Here is a 22,867-nt window from a genome sequence, read left to right as displayed (position 1 = left end):
ACCAACCCGTATACTGAAATGCGAAATATTGGTGCGACCTACACGTGGTCGGGTTTTAAAGTTGTAGACGCCCTGGCACCGGAAACTTCCTCGCTGCCCTACATGTCCGTATTTTTGTAAACATGTCTCGCCCTTCGAATTCAATAAAGGATAATTCAGCGCATTCACAAATTCAACAGGATTGGGCAAACAGAGAGTACGTCGAGGTCATAACGACAAGCATTAAACGAATTACAGATTTTCTAAACTCATTTGGTGAGATGATTTTGACGAACAATTGACCAACAATGTATGTCTTTTGAAGATTTTGCATGGCCTTTAGCGTTAAGAATGTTTTCGAATCCTTATTCCATGTTAGTTCTGAAATGAAACTTTTATTGAATTCAACTCAATAATCTTTTTAGTTTGGCTGATGATCAGTGAAAGTAGCCTTCCTGCATGTACGTTTGTCATAAAATGACTTTAACTCGATATTACGGAAGTATTACTGGATATGGAGAGGTACTCTGCAAGAATGATTATTAGTCACACATGTTTTGGCTTTTATTTAGTAATTTTGCAATATTCATTTTATACAATTTTTTTCAACCACAACGCATCTAGTTCATGGTTCTAGGTTAAAATAGAGTTTCCAGACCTAACTTGTTTTAAATTGAACGTGGCAGTGTATTCCACAATTATTCCAAACTGGTCCTCAGGCAGCAACTGGTTTGGGATAATAATCTGATTACTTAAGGAGGGGTTAAACAAAAATAGATGCTGTAGATAAAATAATGAGCAAATGTTGGCATTCACATATCACTGCTTCACAAGCTAACTATTTTTTGTGTTCATTACTAAAAATTAGCTACTGCAGTCGAGATTTGGTAAGAAACATTTCCTCTAGAGAAGATGCGCTGACTAAACAAGTAAAATTGTTCTACAATTGCACGAAGACTAAGATATACTTATTTGTTGAGAAAGCTATGTAGCTTTTGTTGATGCTGATAAGATATAAGCTCTAGCCCAACAGACAAAATAGTTTGGTTAAATGACATTGTTATTTTCGCTCAGCATAATTTATGCTCCAGTCATAAACGCATTAACTAATATGCCTTACCGGCGCAAACTTGCTTGGTTTTTTACTAATGCTTGATTTTTGCACTAATGATCTAATGTCAACATCAGCATTCAATTAATCAAATACTTTCTTAAACCTAAAGGATGCTGTTGACAAGGAAATTCTAGTCAATTTCATATGCCTACTCGAATCTAATCTGTCATGTAAATTTGGAATGAAGTAAATATTCAAAATCCATACATTGTAACTAATTTGAAGCCAATAGATATATGCCTTCCTGTAAACCAAGTACAAACGAATACACTTCTCTAAATGAAAGTTTTTAAATTTATTCTAGCTCATTTAAAATACGAAACCGCCAAAATTAAAGTATTAAATTAAAGTATTTTATGGAAATTTCAAGTGCTGTTACAACAGTTCTTCTTTCTCTGCCAAAATGTACTAGCACTCGGAAGTAGTTGAGTTCTCAGTTTTTCAAACAGTTTGATAAAAATCTGCCTGCCAAGTGTCGCTCCTGCATACTTCAAGTTAATAGTTAACTCCTATTCCACCGAATGTTAAAAAATTAAATGTCTTAGCTTTACATAGGAACTACCAATAATCAGTCCATCCATTTGTCAATATTTCATGTAAATCATTCAATCGCATTGCACTAAATTACTTCGATCACTTGATTTGTAAATCGTGCGCATTATACATGTACTTCAGAAAAGATTGTTATATGGACACACTATTATGAAATATATCCAAACCCTGACTATACAGTCAAAGGTATCTGCTACATGCCCTAATTGGTAGCATATAAAAAAGTGTGACTTACCCTTTGTGTAAGCAGGGCTAATGGCTTCTCTAGCATTGTCTTTATTAGTTTTCCTTCACATGCTTACAAATTATTTTTGCTTTCGGTAGCATTTTAGCATGGCTGACTGATTCTCACAAATTCCTTTTATGAATTATATAAGGAGATAAAACTGCATACCAATTATAGTGTGTTTCTGGAAGTTTAGTTAACTCGGTTTGCTCATGTGTACTCTGACTATTCAAGTTTTTGTTTTATACATATGCTACTCGTTATACTGTAAAGGAAAAGGGTCTGGTTGTAATAGCAAACAAATACTCAAGGGTCAGGAAATAGTTTTAGCTATGTTGTTTTTGTAGAAATAAAGCTTTCTCTTATGCTCTCTAGAAAGCGAGACAATTTTGCTATCTTCGAAAAAGCTTTGCTTCTCCAGTTGCAGAAGTCTATGCAGTTTCTATTTTCCTGTGATAACGCAGGCGTACATGTAGTGACGCGATGCTGCTTTTATTTAGTTTTGTCACATTTATTGCTTTCTATGCTTTCTACTAAACTTCTATGCACATTTTTTCTGCTTGTTGTCTAGTTTCTTGTCTTCAAAAATTATTAGTAGGCTCATGTTAAAGAAACACTGCATAAGAGTTAATTTAGTTTCAGACTGCGGTTTTGTAATGTTACAAGTATTAAAAGGTGCTTGGTTGGAACAAGTGTATTTATTTTAGTTTTGAAGAATAGAGAAAGCGTAATATTATTATGCTTTATTATTCATCTTGAGGTGTTGACTGATGTTCCAAAAAAAATCAAGGAGATTGACCAACCAGAAGCTGAGATATAGCCAGCCAAACACAGGTCTACCAAAAAACATAAGTGTTTTGGTAATCATCAATATATGACGTATGAAATCGACTTGTGTGCCATTGGTCAATTAAGCCAACTAATGCGCTCTCCTATAACAATCACGGCGTTTTAATTGGTTTAATCCCTGGAAATATAGAACAATCAAATTGGGCCTAACAATCATCGCTCCTAGAATTCCGAACCAGTCCCTCTGACGTGTAGATGAGTTTTAGCATAAAATAATTGCACGCATCTATTATTTCGCAACATTTCGCTATCTTGCTAGTTCAGCTCAGTTTTGTTGTTCTCCTACTTAGTTTCCCTATTCAGACTCATCTTTAGCGTTGTTCAGATTTTTTCAACTATAGCTAATAAATGGAATCAATTAAATCAATCATCAATCTCGGTTATCATTTGGAATTTTCTACAAATTATATTAGTTACATCATTTATTCTATACGCAGTTATATTATTATTTTGTATAATATGCATTATGAATATTATATAAATCATAAAAAATAATCATAGATAAGAGAATAGATCAATAGAAAAATCAAAGCAAAAGTTATCGTTTTCTTTTCTTATAGCAAGAGCAGCACGGTCAAGTTAGTCTTTTTAAGATTATGGCTGTAGTCAACTTCCAGTCTGTTAATAGTGACGATAATCATGAAAATCAACTGAATGCTGCAGTAGATACACAGTAGAAGAATGCTGCAGTAGATACAAAGTAGAAAAATGATGAAGGAACAAAAGGTCCCATTCCTATTTCTTATTCTAAACAAACTGCAACTCGCGGATATCGCCTATAGACTATACACGCGCCATTCGTTGAACAGATGATCTTCGGAGCATATCCGTGGAGATCGAGTTAAAATTTGAAGCACAATAGTCAAAATATGCTCTTCTGCTTTGAAAAATCATGGCGAGAGGTTGTGGGCAAATGCCTTTACCACACAATGTTTGGTTGATTTTTCTGAGAAACCAGAGCTAGTCTGTAAATTATTTACTATCGCGAGAAGCGTTTCACATTTCGTAGCCAAAACAATCATTATACATAACGGCGGTAAGGGTGCGCAACTCCGGCACATGACCATTAAGTCGATTTTATACGTCACAGTTTTCGAGATTTTCAAAGGGTTTTCCTCTGATTCTTTATTAGGTAGACCTGTGTTTGGCTGGCTATATCTCAGCTTCTAGTGGGTCAATCTCCTTGATTCTTTTTTTAGAACATCAGTCAACACCTCAAGATAACTAATAAAGCATAATAATATTATGCTTTCTCTATTCTTTAAAGCAGTTTTAGTTGCATTAAACCAAGAAAACACTTCACACTTCCTATATAACTTTCTCAAAAAAGGGGTTCAGCTTGAATGCAGTTTCTGCATCTCATTTCTTGTTTGTAACAGGTGTTAGGATATAATAAAAAGTGTGAATACTGATGATATATATATAAGTGTTTTAGCTGAATATATATATATGGGCTATGTTCAGCTAGTATATATATACAGTATATATGTTCATATATATGTATATATATAGTAAATTTACATTCTTCTTAATATTTTTTCTGTTATTTCACACTCCACTAATTACCTTTTAGGTTTTTAGTGTAGAGTTCTCTTTTTATATGCTTTTGCACCTGCTTTTAGTTACTATATATATACTAGCCGAATATATGTGTATATAGTAAATAAAAGCAGGTGCAGAAGCATATAAAAAGAGAACTCTACACTAAAAACCTAAAATATGTGAAGTAGTGGAGTATGAAATAATAAAAAAAAATATTTAGAAGAAAGTAAATTTTCAGTAAACGCTCCACAAATTTGAACGTGATGGTAAAAAACCACATACAAACTTACTACTATACCTTCACAATGCGCATTTGTTTCTAGGATACTTGAAACAGATACTTGACAGCAGTTAACATAAATCTTACTGTTGAATATTAAAACCTTTAATCATTTGAGTAATATATGAATGAATATGAGAATGAATAAATTCACATGCAACAATAATAACAATAAAATAACTCGTTGAAGCTCCGCTCATTTAACTGCAAATAAAGTTATCTTTAGACTAGTTAATCAGGACCGGAACTAATTCTCACTGTCATACTAGGCATGTAACATTCAAAATTTAATAAAGTTCAGGACAGCGTACACAAATTTGTGTATAGCACCCGGGGCTACTGAAACTAAGAATAAAAAATGGAATAACTCAACTTAAACCTTAAAAGGCTGTTTAAAAAATATATTTTTGAGTTTTAAAACAATTTTTTTCATCACAAAAAATGTAATAATTTTAATTTGTTACCAAACTAGAAAGTTACTTTTAAAGCGTTTCTACATTATCTTACACTATAAACTCCATATCATAAGAGCAATGAACATGTCTGTCCATCAGGGTTAAAGATGTAGTTGCGTCAAAAAAGTCAATTTAATGAAATTAGGACCCATAAAAGGCTAAAACATCAACTACAATTTGATGCCATTTTTGTCTTTGTAGACCAACCCTGTCCAGAGATATATGCGTTTAAATGAGGCCCTCTTTTAAAAAGCTCACGTTCCAGCGGGTGCCTATTTCGTGACGTCACAAGCAAGGTATCTGAAACGAAACCACGAGCAATAAATATGAGGTCGATTCGTTAGCCAATCATGCGTGCGAAATTTTTATATAGGCTGTAATAAATGTTATCACTTGTAAAACGCGTTGTCTGTGATCTCGAAGATTCTCCTAATTAGAGAATTCATTCTCATTCGTTACTGATTCAACGCGTTTCAACAATTACTAAGTTATACATAGTTTTAAAATGGCTTCAAGTTCGAGCGACCGCTACTCAGAGTTATCTGAGCAACTTTTAGTAAAAGATTAGAGTAGACAGCCTATGGCCAAAGCTGACAGGCGTCAGCAGCGTTTTGCTGCAGAAGAAGACAGAATGGAGGTAAATTAACTTAGAGTCTTCTATACTTTAGTAAATGTAATATTTTTTATAGTCATAAATACATATACCAATTAATAAAATGATAATTCTTTGCTATCTCCAATCATCGTTTCATAGCTTATCTGCCGTTTTACCTAGCTATAATATTTTTTTCGAATTTTTTTTGGTAAATTAGAGTCATGATTACAAATTATTTTCACTCGTAGGAAGTGGGTAAAATCGATTGATCATTGCAAATCTTTAATTTCCAGAACCAAAGCTTCGAATCGTTGGCTTGGCGTACTTGTGCCTTTATTAAATGTTTATTCGTTTTTAAAATTACACTCGCAATCTATTTAACTCCCAATTTGGAAGCTGTCAATAGATACGCTTTAGAATGACATATCTATTAATGACATATTTATTGCATCTACTTTGTTTACATTTACTTGTTTTACTGATTACAGAATGTTTATGTCGTCCCACCAGCCGAAGAAGCTTTGTCTTTGTGCAAACTGCCATAAAGGAGAAAGCGAGACTTGAATGCGTGCTGGATAAGCCATGATGTTTTGTTTGAGTTTGTTGCAGTAGATGAATTTGTCTTATTGTATCAGCTAATACTATGTGAGTGGCCACGACTTGATGAATATTTTTAATAAAAGCTTTATGCCGAGATGAAAATATTTTTGCTTGTAAAATTATATAATAAAATAATATTGTTGAAGATAATGCAAAACATGATTTGCAGAATATTGTAGTGAATCGGATATGGTATACGGGTGTCCGCAGAACTGGAGAATGTGAGTTCAAATCCAGTTTGCAGCAGACTTCTCATCCTTAAAACTCTATCCCTGTCTATATTCTTTTCAAAGAGGTGGCTTGCTTATTTCACTTATTTAGTATTCGGTAAGAATACTACTAGTAAGAAACTAGTACGTAGGCAATAGGTAATAGGCGACATAATGTGGGCGGGGCTTATGGGAGGCTGTATATCGTTTGTATGGGTAGCTGCAGAACTGTGCTGATACAAAGACCGCGTTCTACATAAGTGACTTGACAGAATTACCGTAGACCGGTAGAATTGGTAGTCGGTACCCAAGTGTTTACACAACATTTGGAGAAAGTGAGTAGAACAAATTTTCAATTTTCGTTATTTGAGGCCTTTGAAACATTCATAATAATGCATCTGTAGCAGGATTTAAAATTTTATTCTAGCCAACATGAGCAAATACAAAATAAGATATATGCCAATAGAGCCGCGTAAGACTAGACTTTTATCGCAAATACTCGATGTGAATACGAGAGATAGAGACAGGTTGCCAAACGCGTGACATCATTTTGGGCAAGTCTGGGCACGTTTTGGGGGCCTGAGCGTTTTTACGGTGATCAGATTTTTTCGGTTTTAATTTTCAAATATCTTGGCAATGCGATCGCGTAACACAACAAACAACATATCAACTGATAGAGAAAAAAAATGCTTTCTTTTAAGATCAACTTAAATTGGACGCAACTACATCTTTAAATGCAAAAAAATTAAGTTCATCAATGGTTGAGTTCCATATTTCTGTTTCCACAATACTTTAATTCAAACTCTGCCATGTTCTCGACATGTTATGATCGAGGCTGACCTATAACTACTTCTATTGAGTTACCAATATATGACAGGCATTCTGTTCTCTTTGTTGGCTCAAATTTTATTTTAATAACTATCCTTATATAGATGCTATGGTTCGCCACAGCTGATTTTATTTAATAGTGTTTTTTGTGTTTTAGACTTGTCATGTCGGTCAAGGTTGGCCAACCTCAATGATAGACTCAGCTACTTGGAGAAAAAGGTGGACTACATAGAAGCAAGCGTGAGTGTTACAATATTCTATTGGATGCTCCATCAAATCTTGAAGTCTGGCTGTTTCGTACTTCAATATTGTCTTTGACAGGCCAACGGTAATCTGTAATGAAAGATGCTGGCATGCTGCCATTCGGTTTCATCATTGCTCCAACTAAAGCTCTGACATTTTCTAAAATAGTTAAAGGTTGACTTGCAACATTGATCTAATCGTCAAGTCGTAATCTGATCATGTGACCCAATACTTCGCAAATAATTACTGCAGCACTTTTCGATTATCACAGGTGACCAACAGGCTCGTCATGATTATCAGACAATGATATGTACTCCTTCGAGCTAAGGTTAAAAAATTAAACGAATTTTTATGGTAAGTTATAAGATATCACTGCTAAAAGTGGCAGCATTACAATGACGATAAAATAGACGCATAAGAACAATAGACATGGTTTTATTGAATACGTGAAGTATATTTGTGAAATATTTCGACAAATAAGGTTGCATGAAAGTGTAAACAGAAACCATCTAACACAGCTACGTCACATTTGAGCCGTTTTGGAAAGAGAATCCAAACTACGGCAGTTTCGTGTAGCTGCAAATAACTGTCCGTTTTTGAGCTTTTAAGAGCTTGTACTCACATTTCCACATATTTTGCATCTACAACACAACAGAGTAAGACATGGTGAATCTTTTCATGCCAAATAACTGTAATGCGAATTTTGTTGCAAGTCAACCTTCAATGTATGACAGCATAATCTTGATAAGCTGTCATCTAAATGGGCAGACTGTTTATCCTCAAATAGTTGTCGCAATTCATGCTAAATTGCCCGCCTAAACTTTTAAACTAAAACTCGCGTTGTTTTTTCTTTAATCTCGTTTTAACTTTCACGAGTAAATCTAACAAAGGAAAACAGTAATGATGGATGAATTAAATATGGTCTGTATCTATTTTTATACTGATAAAGTTATTTTGGTGTAGCTCACTCTTACTAGACTGAGCTATCAAACATCAATATGCTTTTTTCACATCATATAAGTATTGTAACCCTAGTTGAGTCAGTTTAGTTGTCTCACTCCGATCGTCTACACATTTAGTTGCGGACTTGACACAAAATTTGTTATTTATAACAATAATAATAGCAATACAGTGTGTCCTTGTTAAAATATTTGTGTGTATATATATAAATATATGGATTTTTTGACAAAATTTCAAAACAGGTATTTTATTAAAAGAATGCTTCTCAAATAAAGTATACACCTCAAAACCTAAAATAAAAAACGGGGATGGGGGTATTGCTCCTCCATCATGTATTAATAGTTTGATAAAATTTGTGCGTGCGCGTGTGTGTAGAAATTTTTATTCCGGTTTCAAGATAAGGATGCTTGTACATGGTATACATATTTCTCTGAACACACACGTCTAATTGTAATGGATTTTGCAGTGGCTTTGCTACCCATTTATGCATGAATTGTTATTGTGTGCACTAGTCCATAGATGGGGGGCTCCTTTATAAGTTGGCATGTTTTGAGTAACAATGGGGACAAAAAAAAACATCAATAATTTTCCACTACACTTGTATTATTAGTTCAAAATTAGGAGTGATTTGTTTTCGATGCTAACTTTATATGCTGTACTTATAACTAATTTCAGTTTTGCTCAAAGTTGCAACCATTTCAGTAATTTGTGTCACCCCTGTTACACATTCACTGCTGTTACACCCCTGTTACACCCCTCAACTCACATAACTATGGGATTAACTTGAGTCAACTTTAGAGATTTAAAGATTACTAGTAGTGCAATGATGTTCTCATGTACAGGTTACTCATTATATTCTAAATATAAGTCATTCTGGCAACTTAGCACGCATCATTCGTAGATAAAGCAGGATTTCATGGAAGAGGTGGATTACCTTGTTTGAATTTAATTTGTAATTACATTTAATGAAGGCGATTTCGGGCTAACATTGCTGCTTGGAAAAAAAACTGCTAGGCATTATGTAGGATGAGTAAAAAGTGTAGACGTCCTTGAAGCTGAAGTACAGTTTTTCAAAAGGTTAAGCCCAAACAACACTAGTTGTTAATACTAAAGATATAGCATTGGTAGAGTTTTATCACATGACCAAGTGGCTGTCTTGCCCTGCTCTCTCGCTAACAGAAGTCAGTACAGTGCATCGTCAGGATACGATAATACCCTGATAAGCCATCTTTTTCACCTTATGAAGTTGAACATGATGATTTTTTCACCTCACTGTAATAATCTTATTTCACCGTACGAATTCAACAAAATTTCCGTCCAAGTTTAAATTTGGCACTCAGTAGGCTTATTACGTATCTCAAAATAACAAAGACACCGAAATGCTACTCGCCGAATATATTTTCACAACGTCTGAAAGAAACACGATGACCGATTTCATTCAGTTCTGCAATTCTCATGTGTAAAACGGTAATATTTTCCCCCATTAAAACCAGTAGCAAATTTGGAGTTGTGATCTCTTCAAAGAGAAGGTCAGACAACTTTTCTTAACTTGCTAACAAATCTAGATACTTCATAACAGAAACAGCATCGTACAGGTTCTCCTGCGGGAATAGGTTGAAAAATGTTGCAAACAGGCCCACTAAAAGTTATAGCGAAAGCGAAGACAGAAACTGATATGGGATACAATTTTAGCCATAAAAAGTTGAAATTCAGTGAAATAGTTAAAAATACATACTAAAACTTAACTTTAAGTGTGTGTGTTCAGTAAGCTAAACTTATTTAAAGTGAATTCAAAGTTTATGTTATACATACATCTGTCTTGAAGGTAAGATCTTCCTACGGTGTGTGCTGCTTCTACTGCACATACACGTTGTACATTGTAATGTTACATTTTGCTGCGGATTATACTCGCTAAATACACTTAAGTTACTATAGGTAACTATAGTTACTAAGGTTAACTCTTTTGCATGCATAGCGACATTATTGTCGTTTAGCGATATCGAAGCTGATGAGCAGAGCGACTATTATGTCGCCACATGAACGTTTTTTTATACATTGATTTCTGGTTAACTTAGTGCCTGAGCTGGCACTTTTGTTTAATTTTTGTACCATTAGTAAACTACAATAGATTGGTCTCTGTTAACAACCGAAAAACAAACCTAAACCTGAAAATGAGCCGTTTTGAGGAAAAATGATCGTTTTTGCAATACTAAACGAACGAAAAATCCTAAATAAAAACGTATGTACATACAATTTGGAAATTTTGTTTGTAGCTTGTTTCTGCTTTTGTTTCTGCTTTCTGAATGTTTTCCCAGAGTGCAACACCTTTTTTTTACTGTCATGTCATCCTAAAAGGCTATAGGCAAAGGCAAGGCTATTATTAGAGAGACAAGAATAAGCACATGGTGTCAAGACTGCGGCATAGGCCTCTGCAAGGACAAATGCTTCCAAAAGTACAATAGCCAGAGAAACAGTTATATGAAGAATTGAGTTGAAACATGTTTGTTTGTATTAACCTGTATCATAAAAACCATAATACGCTTATACAATATCATAAATAAGAACGCATCAATGATTTTTTTGAAAATCGATTTGTGAAAAATTAATTTGCCCAAGGGGTCTCAAATAGCCCAAAAAACTCGCCTGCGAAAGGGTTAACATACTATTTTGTTATTATTTTGCAATATGTACATCACTTATCTAAAGTTTGGACAATTTTTACCTAGGAATTTTGTCATTACATAATTACTATGGTTTCTATACCCCTACTTGAGATTTTTACAGTACGATGCTAATCTTGGAACGAATCCGAATCATATCGTGACAGTGCACTGTACTGTTTTACAGAGGATTTAGAGCATGCAGAATTACCTCTTGAAAACATTTTTAAAACATCATCAATGTTTATTATTTCTATCTTACGTTATTCAAGCTTAATCATGTTTGCCATGTCTCTATTATTACCGCAACTATTATATAATCATATTTTATGCTTTGAAAGGAATAAAAAATGTCAAGGTAATGCTTGTTGTTACATCTTGTAACCACTAGCTTAAATTCCATTATTAATCTCATAGCAAGGAATATAAAAGCTTTTACATTTTCAGAGTATAATAAGCGTAACAATGATGACAATTAGATGTAACCGCAGTAACATGTTTACAAGCATTTAGTTCGCAATTTTCATGAAATACCTTGACAATTTTTTATGCATGTGTTAGCAATCTTTTCTAAAATCAGACAAATTAGTTTTTATTGATATGCTTCCCACCAAATCAGAGGTTTGTAAGGATAAACTCTTCAAGTAGATAAAAGTAGAAGACAACTTCCAGTAATGTGTCAATTGTTAAATTATGTGTTCAGCTTAGAAGCATTATTTAGTCGTTGAAGACTACTAATACCCATGTTGTACCAACATTTTAATACAATTAACCCTCAACATACAGAGTTAATATGTGGCAAAATTTATTTTCATGTCAAAACCGTTGTATTTCGAAGCAAATTTTCTCATTATGTTACATTATATTCCATTTAATTCGCTTTAGAGCTCAAAAACTAAAAGTTAGATACTTATTAGATATGAAATTACAATATATGAATTATATAATACGATGTAAAATATATTTTGTTAAAAACTAAATTATACATTAGAAGCTAGATAAATAATAAAAATATTTTTTGATGTCATTTTGCTCTACACTGAAGGCGGATTAATTTAGGTCTTGCCTTGGCCATACAGAAGGTACACGGTACATAGGTAGCATGTGTGATAGAGATAGGGAGCCAGTCTAACTTTGACCACCACATCTTCGTATTAACATGTCGTATTTAGGTATATCTTGTCTTTCAAATTTGATAATTTTAGATTTTTTTTGGTAAATTTCATGATGAGCTTTTCCGCTTTCACTTTTTTCATGTTTTCTTCTCTTCATTTTACTCTTCGGTCTTCTCTCCGTATAACTAAAAGACTCATGGGATGTTTAAAGAATTAATTGAAAGATGTTTGCTGAGGTTTTTTGAGTTAATTATAAGAAAAGCTTCACCCGCTCCCTTTTGTGTCATCACTACAACCACTAACATTAGTTTTATTCTGATCAGTTCAATATTCTGAGACAGTTTAATATGATTCGAGCCATGTGAAACCATGCCATGTGAGACCACATCATGTGAGACCACACCATGCGAAAAGAGAACTGTGTAGCTGTGTGCGGGTGTACCAATTTACAGAACTGCCATGTTTCATGAAACTTTGAAAGTCTTATGATGAAAAGTTCTTCGTATGATGAGACCTTTTTCGATGAAATTTCACACCTGGTCTGCAACAATTCACATCCATGTTTGGTTGTTCTGCATATTTCTCGAATGCCATTGGTTTGATCTTTTTAGTACCCAAGTTTCTATATTTAATATTGTCATCTGTCATTTTTATTAGTAACTTGCAATGATTGTTTCAGTTGGCGAAACAGACATAAACAAAAGCCCTGATCAAAACATGAGGAGCACCTAATTTGGATTATCTGCAATTCAGAGAAATTTTGACCTTATTTATTGTTTTTGTACAGTTATTACTTGTTTTAAATCAATTTTCTATGGACACACATCTTTCCAACATGTCTTTTTCTGGTGTAACACTTAGAATTGTGAAACATTTCCGTTTAGTGGGAGGACATGCCTAGAAGCGTGGGAGTGCATGCAACTTGGTGCAGTCATCAGCTGTCTCGTTTTAAATATATGAATAAATAGTTTCATCACTGATTCATTATGGTTTTCATGTGGTTTGCGTGGAAATGCTGTAGCAAGTTTCCCTTTTATAGCAATAAATTAGAACACCGCATATACTTCACCCACCAGAGTTATTTTCCAGTCAGTCAATAGCTATTTATAGGCATGTTTACTCAGATCCTGGTTGAACACAGTGTTGTCAAGTTTTACTTTCTAATTGCATAATTTCACTTAGACTGGTGTGGGTGTGAGGTTACAGACAAAATGTGCTGGATTTTCGCACCTGCTGATATTCATGAATCAGCCCAGCTAAATGCTGAAGTAGGAGTGTGCTAAAACACAAAGTTTACAATTTTTAGTGTGTGGCATATGACAAAGTGAGCTCTTTGTATTCATTATAGTTTGTGCTAATACAGTATGCTAATTGTGAATAGCCACCGAATTACATCACTGGGAAGGCATGCCGAAAAAGCACAAATCATTGAACGCCTACTTGTTGCTATTCATGTTTATTATTCCAAAATCTCAGGACACTTAATTTTATACATTTATTATTGTCATGCCAGAGGGCATTTCATCGTTTATAAAAGAAGCCCCCAGTGGGGTTTGAACCCACGACCCCTGCTTTACGAGAGCAGTGCTCTACCACTGAGCTATAGAGGCTTACGTGCCTGCCGTAATGATAACAATGTCCATATCGCTGCACAGCGAGTAACGACTACGCGCCTAAACGTTTAGCGCTGTGTCGATCATTGTGCGCGCGATGTCAATCATGAGCAGATTCTAAAGTGACAAAGAAATTACGAAATAAATTTCTTAACCAAAATGATGCATTTTTCATAAGCAGGTCGAGACAGAATCTATCACAACAACTATGTTGATGCAAATTGAAAATGCATGTACAGCCAGTCAATAAACAAGAGGGATGATATATAACTTTTTAAACTGAATATCCTCACTAAAAGAACAATGCTTAGAAACTTAGGCCTACTCGTCTACAGACTTTAGAAAGTTGAATCAGGAATTTAAAAACAACAACTAGACAATTTGAGGAAGCATTCTGTTCCAGTTTTAAATTCTCATGAACTAGTTGCTGGTTGGCTACTGAGGCTATTCTGTCTGACAGCCAGGGCCATACCTGCCAACTTTTACGCATCGGGCGTGAGACTCACGCAATCACCCCAAAGAAAAAATGGAAATGCGTGAGATTTTTGCTCCAAGTTCCACAATTTTATATATACTATCATTGATACATCAATTGCCCCAAAACCAAATCTCAAGCCTTCCCACTCTTGGGTTGGCAGGCCTGGCCAGGTATTAGCCATCACAAGCTCTAGCCAACAACATGGCCTACACAATTGTGACCACAATTGAATCTTGATTGACATTGTTTATGCGACTTTGTAGCGAAAAAGATACAAACTCGGAGCTTTTGTGTCTTCTACAAAGGAGAGCATGTTGCAAGTTTAAGCTCTTCAAGAGCTTTCAAATCTAAGTTATTATCTATGACCTCATAACCTCATTACTCACTAATCCCACAGATTAAAGGCCATATTAAAAAAACTAACAAGGAACTTATGTTATGTTTCAGCCACTTTCTAATCCGATTTATCGAGCTACCCTTTACTTATAAGATTAGGGCTTCGTAGGTAGGCGTATCCTTTAAATATCGAGTTCCTTTATTACTCGCTTTCTTTTATTTAAAATGGCTGCTTTTCATATCATCTACGGGGACGTCAAGCAAGAAAACTGCAGCATAAGGTTCCTCGGTGTGTGTTCAGATGAAGCCTTGTCACTAGTAATACTTTAGTCATACTCTTACGATATGTCAAGGCTATTTTTAAAAATGTATGATTTCAACAGACTATCGAAGTTGTTAAACTTGGTTCACAAATCAACCCACAAGACTGCAGAGATAATCTCGTACAGCATACGAGCAGACTTAGCTGTACATTCATTCAGGAAAGTTTTTCTCTGTCACTGGTGGCTACTCCGGGTATATGTGTAGGCTAAAATTTCATTGTCGATAATCTCGCTTGCGGCCTATGTGGTAAGCAGAACATATTGGATAGTATTCTTATATTGACATAGAATATGACATCATAGTGTTTGCTAGGGTGCTTATATGCCAACTTGGGTGTTGACTCTTGTGACAAATGCAAACAGGTGGATTTGCTTTTTGAGCATCACTTGCAACTAATAGTAGGTGCTACAACTAGATTTTCATGTTTCTCGCAGCAAAAATGGTATGAATGGTAAACAGCCTAAGGCAAAACTTCAACATGTCAATAACTGAGCTAGCTTTAAGTTTTTCATTACATAAACTGTTGTTTTCTTCAGAGAATTATGTTTTGCTGTATTCTTAAATTTAGTCATGCGACAAACCCATATGAATGTCTCTGTTGCCTATAATGGCATATGTGTATTTTAAAATTGTTGGATAGCAGTTGGCAATTTATAATATAGATATAAACATGCCTTTATAAGCAAAGTTTGTTATCTGTATATTTCAATATACCACAAATTTCTATAAATTCTTAAAAAAAACATTTTAACCATCAGAACTTTTTTATAATATTAAGTATATTCCTAGATCCATACTTGAATGAAATATAAATTTTTCACCGATAGGTTTTAATTCAGTTATGTTCAATTCAATAACCAATTCAATTATGGCTTTCAAGATCTTCTATAGTTCGTGTGTTCATTTTGCGCAGCAGTTTAAGGTTTCCCAATCATTTCAGCTCATGTGATATGAAGAAATTGCATCCAATCTCTAGCAATTATTTTTAAAATATTACCCTAGCTTTTTAATAATGTTCTACCTTATGTCTGTTTTCTTAACAGAGAAAGGTATTTACAACTGTCAAGACATTTTTTTGATTTATTTAACGAACTGTTGCCCTGTCCATATATTCTTGCATGACTTAATTTGAATAAAATTTTGTTTCGAAATGAAATTTCTGCCAATAAAGTAATAAACAGGAAGCTCAAGATAAAAGTGTTGATAGGGTAACAGACAAAGCAACAGACCAATCCTACCATGCTTATAAAGTAGTCATTACTTCTCCACTCGCTCACCAACTCTTAATGTACGCTTTCCAACTTTTCACCTTATAGTTTTTTCTACTTTTCGCCACATAGCAGCCCTAAACGTCACACACTATCCTAACCATCATATGCTATAGTCATTTCTGTTACCATGACAACTGATCATTACCCCGCACTCATGCGGTTTGATCGTTGAATGGGTGTTGCGGTAAAGGCTGTATATAAGCGTTGCCTGGCTCTCTTAATATCAATTAAAAGCACATGCCGCTGCCAACAGACTGCTCAAGCTGAAGACTTCAACCATTTGACAAAACACAAGACTCTGTTTACTACTTTGCTGGACAACATAGAACTGGTAAGTTTGCTACATTGACCTCTCTATATTCCTCTTGTCTAGCATTAATTTACAGTACCCGTCAGGTCAGTTAGTTCAAAATTAATTCAATATTTTGCCTTCACATGGGGATTCTAATAAGTTGAGCAAATTAATTGTTTAAAAAGTGTTCTTTTTTCCGTTTTAGAAAGCTTTTTATGTTAATAAAGCGCTACTTAATAGTCTGAGGAGCTGAGTTGCAAATGTTTACGCAGCTCTTTTATTAATTTGCTGTTGGGTTCTGAGCAAAAAACATTTCGATATTGATTATTATGATATAGTGATCTATTACGATAACGATCTGTGTCTGTAGTAATGGTATGGTTATTAGTTTACCTAAATCAACCATATATATTGGATAGCTGGGTCACATTCTATATTATTTAGCCAGCCCCAAAGTATGCAGAACATAAAACAGAAGCATTAAAAACTTCCATAAATCACAAACCTGTCTAGGCGCTAGCCAAGTTTTAAGTTAAGACGGGTTGAAGAAGTGCTAAGTATAATATTGGTTGGTAACAGGTATCAGTTGGCATCTACCTTCAAGCTGAAGAGGTCTATGCTGAAAAGAGGTAGAATGGGATCCATAATCTTAGCTGGACTGTTGCTACTGTCTAGTGCACAACTCAGCAATGCTCAGGCTTCTCTTCCATGTAAGTAAACTGTTGTTTCAATTGTCAGAAGTGGTAGCATGATCTCCATGAATGTTATTGGTAGCTGGAAACTACATACCATCTATTCATGATTGTCGCTTCGAGTTTTTTAAACATGTTTCCTAATCAGCTTATAAACACCTTTTTTATGTTGTTGAAAAGAATTGCTTCACAAACAAGCAATTGCTTTTGAGTCAGTTTTCACATTACTGCCTTACTACTGATAATTCTGTTCTAGAACTTTCTTCATGTAAATCATGAGCAGACATTACACGGTAGATTACCTTTCTATAGAGAATTCTCGCTGAGGATAGAACTAGCGACTAAAAATACACAGAAACTGTGTATTAAAAGTGGCTGTGACTCCCTTCTAGAATGTGTATCATTACCACATTCTGATCAAACTGTTGGAAGCATCCTTGTAAATATGACCTTAACATGACATCTAGCAAGTGTGAGATGAGGTCGCAGCACTTATAACAAATCCGGGCTTTTTCAGGTCACTCTAACCTCAAAAGAGGTTGAAATAGTAAATTATAGAAACAGTATTTTCTGACTGAGCTGACGACTTCTAAACTAAGTTTAAGGTTTCACTGTCATTCCATTCTCATCAGCTTTCTTTCTATCTGTTAATACTGTAAATGCACTACTACCAAGCAACTAAAGCTTAATTAGTGATAGCAATAGTTTAATATTTCAATACACTCTTTTATGTTATTATTGGTTCCCTTATAACAAAAACTTTAAAAACATCTAGTAGCAACTGAGGTGAGAGAGTTTGTATAGTCTGTATAGCTTTTTTCTTGTGACAGAGTAAAATAAAAAGTGTTTTTAGATTTCCTGTACAAAATTTTGTCTGATTGCGATTATCGAATGATATTATTTATTTAATTTTGCGTGCATAGTAGAGTTTAGAATAAAGGACCTTTAGGTTTAACCATCCATCATACTAGATTTTTTAGCTACTTGTAGAAATCTACCTAATAACAGTCAATTTAGAATAAAATAGCCTTAGACTCTCTCACGGCGGATGAATAAAAAATCAACAGTTTTTCATGTACCAACTGAAAATTGATTGTGTGCGAACACTCCTACCAGTACAATGAAGCCATGCTAGTTAATACTAAGTACTTCCAGGCAGGCTAAGTTCTAAATACCTTTTCTTAATTTGAATACCAAATTCCATTGTTATGCAGATTTATCAAATGAGGAGCCGAATATGAAGCTATAACACAGGGGGGGAAAAGTTTTTATCTTAGCTTTGTTGTTGACAATTTCTGAATTTCAAGTGTTTGACTTGTGACATCACTATATGCTTTGTAACTGAAGAAAGCAGTGTTACATACATGTAACTAAATAGATCAATTCTGGTCAATAATTTATATGACATAAAATCCTAAAACACAATCTCGCAAGAAAATACCAACTGGTATTGTGTAAGAAAGTACCGCTAACTAATGTTTCCAAAGGTGATATGAAAAAACACAAATTTATTAGAAATAGCCTTTGTTCCTAATCACGCAGCCAACTAAGAAGCTGTGTAGTCTTACGATTAATAAAGCTGGTAAAATACGAATAGATAAAATAAAAAACACTGTATGGCTGCTGATATAAAAATGTTCTGTTTAAATGGCATTCTTAGTCGTAAGCGCCAATCTAGCCATCTTTAATCTAGCCATGTAGGCCTACCTACAGTAATCATAGTTGTACAGGTTTTTACAAAATTAGTAAATTTCACACTATTCTCAGGAATCGTTAAAAAGAAATGCACGAGATCTAAATAGCTTGTATAGGAAAGCCTCTTGTTGAGCGATTATTTCAGGATATAGCAAGACAGGATTAGGCTTAGATGTGGTTGCCAAGCTCCATTGATAATCCAAAAGATAATGACACGCAACAAAATATAAATAGGATTATAACCTTTTTATGTGACCTGGGATTTTTATCTCCAGAGTGTTTAGTCATCAAGTTGACTTCACTGCCAGCCTTCAAGGTTTTCAATATATATGACACGTTGGGGTGGAGTCACAGATGTGCATTACATGTACTTTACATCCTTTATTCTGCTATACTTTGTAAAGTTTAAACAATATCACCAGTCATGGCAACATCCAGCTGTGTCAATGACAGCGGGATAACATTCTTACTAATAGCTTTGTGCACTGCCTAAAGCTATTAGTAAGAATCTCAGCCAATATAAAAATATTAGCAGAAAAAGTCTGTGTCAAACAGCTAAAAAGTTGGTTTCCTAGCATTCAAAAATTGGATAGTTTTTTGCCAAACGCATTGCTTTTTATACGGTTTTTATTGCTTTGTTATATGTTATTCTTTATACTGTGTTACACGACAAAATCAATAATTTATCTTTGGTTCCCAAGAGCTTTATAACTCAAGGAACTGGTTGTTAAGTTCTATTTTTACAGGAATGATCTTATCACTAATCACTTACAGTAATCCGTACTTATAGCAGATAAACCAGCGGTAATCTCATTACAACACTGCCTTGCTTTGACCAAACATCTTAGCAGCGCTTACTGCACCGCTTGCGGTTGTCATGTTATCTGTGCTGTGTTAAGGCTCTACCTTGAAGTCATTCCTGAGCATAAAAACAGCTTATTTTCAACGCCACAATATTCTCCGATAATTTTGTCTGTGGATCTAAAAACTGTGACTCAACTTTATGGAACTCAATTACTTGACTCGCACAAGAGTGTCTTCAAATATCCCAAATTTCAACTCCCAGTTTCTTGGAATAGTTTTTACATATTTTCCTTTAAAATTATTCAAGTATTGCGCTTCAGGAATCTGATCCAATAAAGGTCATACAAAGCATAAAATTTGTGTTCTTTTTTATTTAATCGCTTTGTTACATTGGGTGTTAATTTATAAATTTTAATTCACTCCAAAAGTGAACAAAAATTCAAATCTAATTCCCATTGCATTTTATGATCAAACTCATAATGGCTTTAGATTGGGTCAGAGACAATTTCAATTAATATAAGCATGACTAGTACAAAAACACAAGTATATAAACTCAGACTAATGTACTTCTCTCTTACACAGCCTCCAATAAAGACGGTGAGTGTACAATAATGCTAGAAGTGCATAACTTTTCTAAAGTTGTTTTCTCCTGCTAGTCACCAAATATTTGCTAGTTAGTTACACCTTCTAAACGCTGCTTCATTGCATGACCTGCTGCTGCTCTTGGTTATTGCTTGAAAATTTAAGTTTGCTAAAACAATATTTCTCACTAGCAAAACAATAATAGTTCTGGAGAAACTTGTCACTAACAGTACAGTGTAAGTACTGCGTGAGCGCTGTGTAACTTTAAGCATAGTATAGCTGGTGTATGGCTGTTACAACATGCGGCATGTCATAGCCTGGTCTTCTACAATTATAGAACAAGATTTATCTTGTATACACAGCTGGTATTTATGAAATAATGAAAAGGCTAGTTAAGTTATAATTTAAAGGAATTGTGTATACATACTCTCTACTATGTAGGCTTTTGGTGTTTTACCAGTTTTTTTTCCAGAGCTTCAACAATGAAGTTATACAGCTCTTTTCCAACTATTATTAATAACTTGCTACCAAACTTTGACAAAAACCAACAACAGATTTGATCCGACAATCGACTCCGTTTAGTCCTTTTGACCATCGGGTTGATATGTGCTACAAATGCAAACTCTGGAATGCCCTGTCACGTCCACTCCCCTTCATGAAAACAATATATTGACATTTGGCTTTTTTTGTAGCACCAGTTGATGCTGTCGGGACAGAATTTACTATATTCTTCCAAGAGAATGCTGCCAGAAGACCAGATTTTACTTTTGAACTACAGCTGTTTTTGACCACTCACCACCCTACTCCGGTAACTGTCATTGTTCGGTTGCCCCTTATTTCGGAAAATGGAGTCGAAATGAAACAGGAAGTCATTGTCAACAAAGGAAATGTCACTGAAGTCAACTTCCCACAGACAATGATGCATGTGGGCAGCAGCATTAGTAATAAGTAAGTTGATTGGATTTCTACAATAGTTTGACAAAAGTTTGTGATCATTTAGTTCAAAAGCTCAGGTGCTCACTCACAGATTCTATGGAACGACAGTTTATGTTTTTGCAGAGTAGTTCAAGTCTCTAATATGCAGTGTATGCAGCCTTTCGACCAGGTGGAATGATGATGAAAAGTTTTTGATCACACTGTCATTAATAATAGCTTATTTACGGTGCAGTAAAAGCATATGCCTAATAAGGGAAGCATTTCTGCATTGCCAGCGATCTTGGTTCATTTTCTGCTTTGTTTTTACCTTTGATATTACATGTAAATCTAACTTAGCTTTTACTCTGCCTGCCGTTATTTACAAGTATCTTTAAGAGTTGGATAGTTCATTCAAGAAAATGGCAAGTGTATTTGTAGGCCGCATTTACGCGAGGAAGTAATGTAAATGTTTTCACTTTTGTGTTATCAGGATTATTAGTAGGATTTAGTAAAGTGCTGTGGAAACAACTACAAATCTTTATTACGACAAAATAGATATTTAAAGGTTCATCTCTCTAAGGCCCTTTTCAGAACCAAAATCCGTGAAAAGCTTTGGTTTGTAATCCACCATGAAGGAAACTTGTGCAATGCTATTCTCTCTTGCTGTCACAGTTCCTAACAATTGAATAATCTAATCACATTGCCACAGACCTGCGTAATGTCCTATAACAAAGAAGTGATGCTACCAGTCTTATCACGATGTCCATAATCCAACGGAATTATCAGCTCACACTTCATAAACATAATATTTAACTAGATTTCACACGTCATCGTAGACCACATAGTTTTCGATACAAAGGTTGGCTTCCGCGAATGTCTTGAATTCTATTAATATATACACACACACCTCGAGATTACGCAAATTTCACTAATCCTCCACGAGAAGGTCACAGTTTTCTTTTATTTCTTTGTTGTGAAATTTATAGCTAACAAACTCATATGTAAGATTGTTGGAGAAACCAGTTAATCAAAGTGGTAAACTCTACATCCATCACATTTCTGTTCGACAAAGATTGGACCATCATAGCATGATGCAATGCCCGGAAGCTATGTAAAACCCTTAAAAATGGTGCAAATCTATGTAAAAATATTGTAAAACTGCAAAACTTGGTTCATTGAGATGATTGTCTTTTAAAGATTGAATCTTACAGAAAAGTATTTAGCAAATGAAATGCATGTTCTCCAAAGAGTTTAATTGCTGTCTTAAGCAAGAGTAACTAAAAGAAATTCATTGATATTGGGACTCTATAGCACAACACAACTGGAATAGGTAAAATCAGACTGACAGTTTATTCACTTGTGAACCTACTTCGGTTTAAAATTGCCAAATAAATAGAGTTTATTAGATTTGGATGCTTACTACTTCTTATGACTGAATGGGAACCTGGCTGTAGTAATTTTCCTAATGACTAACGATTCCTACAAGAGTATCTTTGAATTTTGGATGTGTATCGGTTGCACGGATACCTTCTTCATCACTTTGATACATCTATATACTTAAAAATGTTGAAACTAGATTTTAAAAACTACAAATAGAAGAAATTTCTAAAATAAACTATCACTGTCAGTCATTTTTGCCAAAAAAAAAATGCTTTTTG

At 34.5% G+C, this 22,867-nt stretch overlaps 2 protein-coding genes and 1 non-coding gene across 5 annotated transcripts in view; 2 read left to right on the top strand and 1 right to left on the bottom strand.

The window, feature by feature from the left end:
• The first annotated feature begins 84 nt into the window (after positions 1 to 84).
• On the top strand, positions 85 to 13,270 carry LOC137387589 (probable protein BRICK1-A). The gene is made up of 3 exons (XM_068074056.1): positions 85 to 255; positions 7,387 to 7,469; positions 12,887 to 13,270. The coding sequence occupies exons 1-3, from the start codon at positions 123 to 125 to the stop codon at positions 12,902 to 12,904; spliced, it is 234 nt and encodes a 77-aa protein (XP_067930157.1). The 5' UTR covers positions 85 to 122; the 3' UTR covers positions 12,905 to 13,270.
• Positions 13,271 to 13,745: 475 nt separating this feature from the next.
• Positions 13,746 to 13,817, bottom strand: Trnat-cgu (transfer RNA threonine (anticodon CGU)). The gene has a single exon. It is a non-coding gene; the product is annotated as a tRNA-Thr (tRNA).
• Positions 13,818 to 16,462: 2,645 nt separating this feature from the next.
• The window catches only part of LOC137386838 (uncharacterized), a 36,173-nt gene continuing 29,768 nt past the window's right edge, over positions 16,463 to 22,867 (top strand). For 2 of the 3 annotated variants that reach the window (XM_068073004.1, XM_068073002.1), the window contains exons 1-4: positions 16,463 to 16,560; positions 17,101 to 17,231; positions 20,295 to 20,309; positions 20,987 to 21,242. In XM_068073004.1, coding sequence (XP_067929105.1) covers positions 17,138 to 17,231; positions 20,295 to 20,309; positions 20,987 to 21,242 — 365 coding nt within the window. In that variant the 5' untranslated portion in view covers positions 16,463 to 16,560; positions 17,101 to 17,137. The remainder of the gene's footprint in view (positions 16,561 to 17,100; positions 17,232 to 20,294; positions 20,310 to 20,986; positions 21,243 to 22,867) is intronic. The other variant, XM_068073003.1, reaches the window with a different exon arrangement.

The sequence above is a fragment of the Watersipora subatra genome, chromosome 2 (genome assembly GCF_963576615.1).
Source record: "Watersipora subatra chromosome 2, tzWatSuba1.1, whole genome shotgun sequence".
Taxonomy (NCBI): domain Eukaryota; kingdom Metazoa; phylum Bryozoa; class Gymnolaemata; order Cheilostomatida; family Watersiporidae; genus Watersipora; species Watersipora subatra.
Note: the sequence above shows the minus strand (reverse complement) of the source record. Positions and strands in the feature narration are given on the sequence as shown.

Coding starts and splice junctions, on each gene's coding strand:
- LOC137387589 (XM_068074056.1), top strand. CDS start 123: ATGTCTCGCCCTTCGAATTCAATAAAGGATAATTCAGCGCATTCACAA. Junction 256..7,386: donor AGATTTTCTAAACTCATTTG/GTGAGATGATTT, acceptor TTTGTGTTTTAG/ACTTGTCATGTCGGTCAAGG.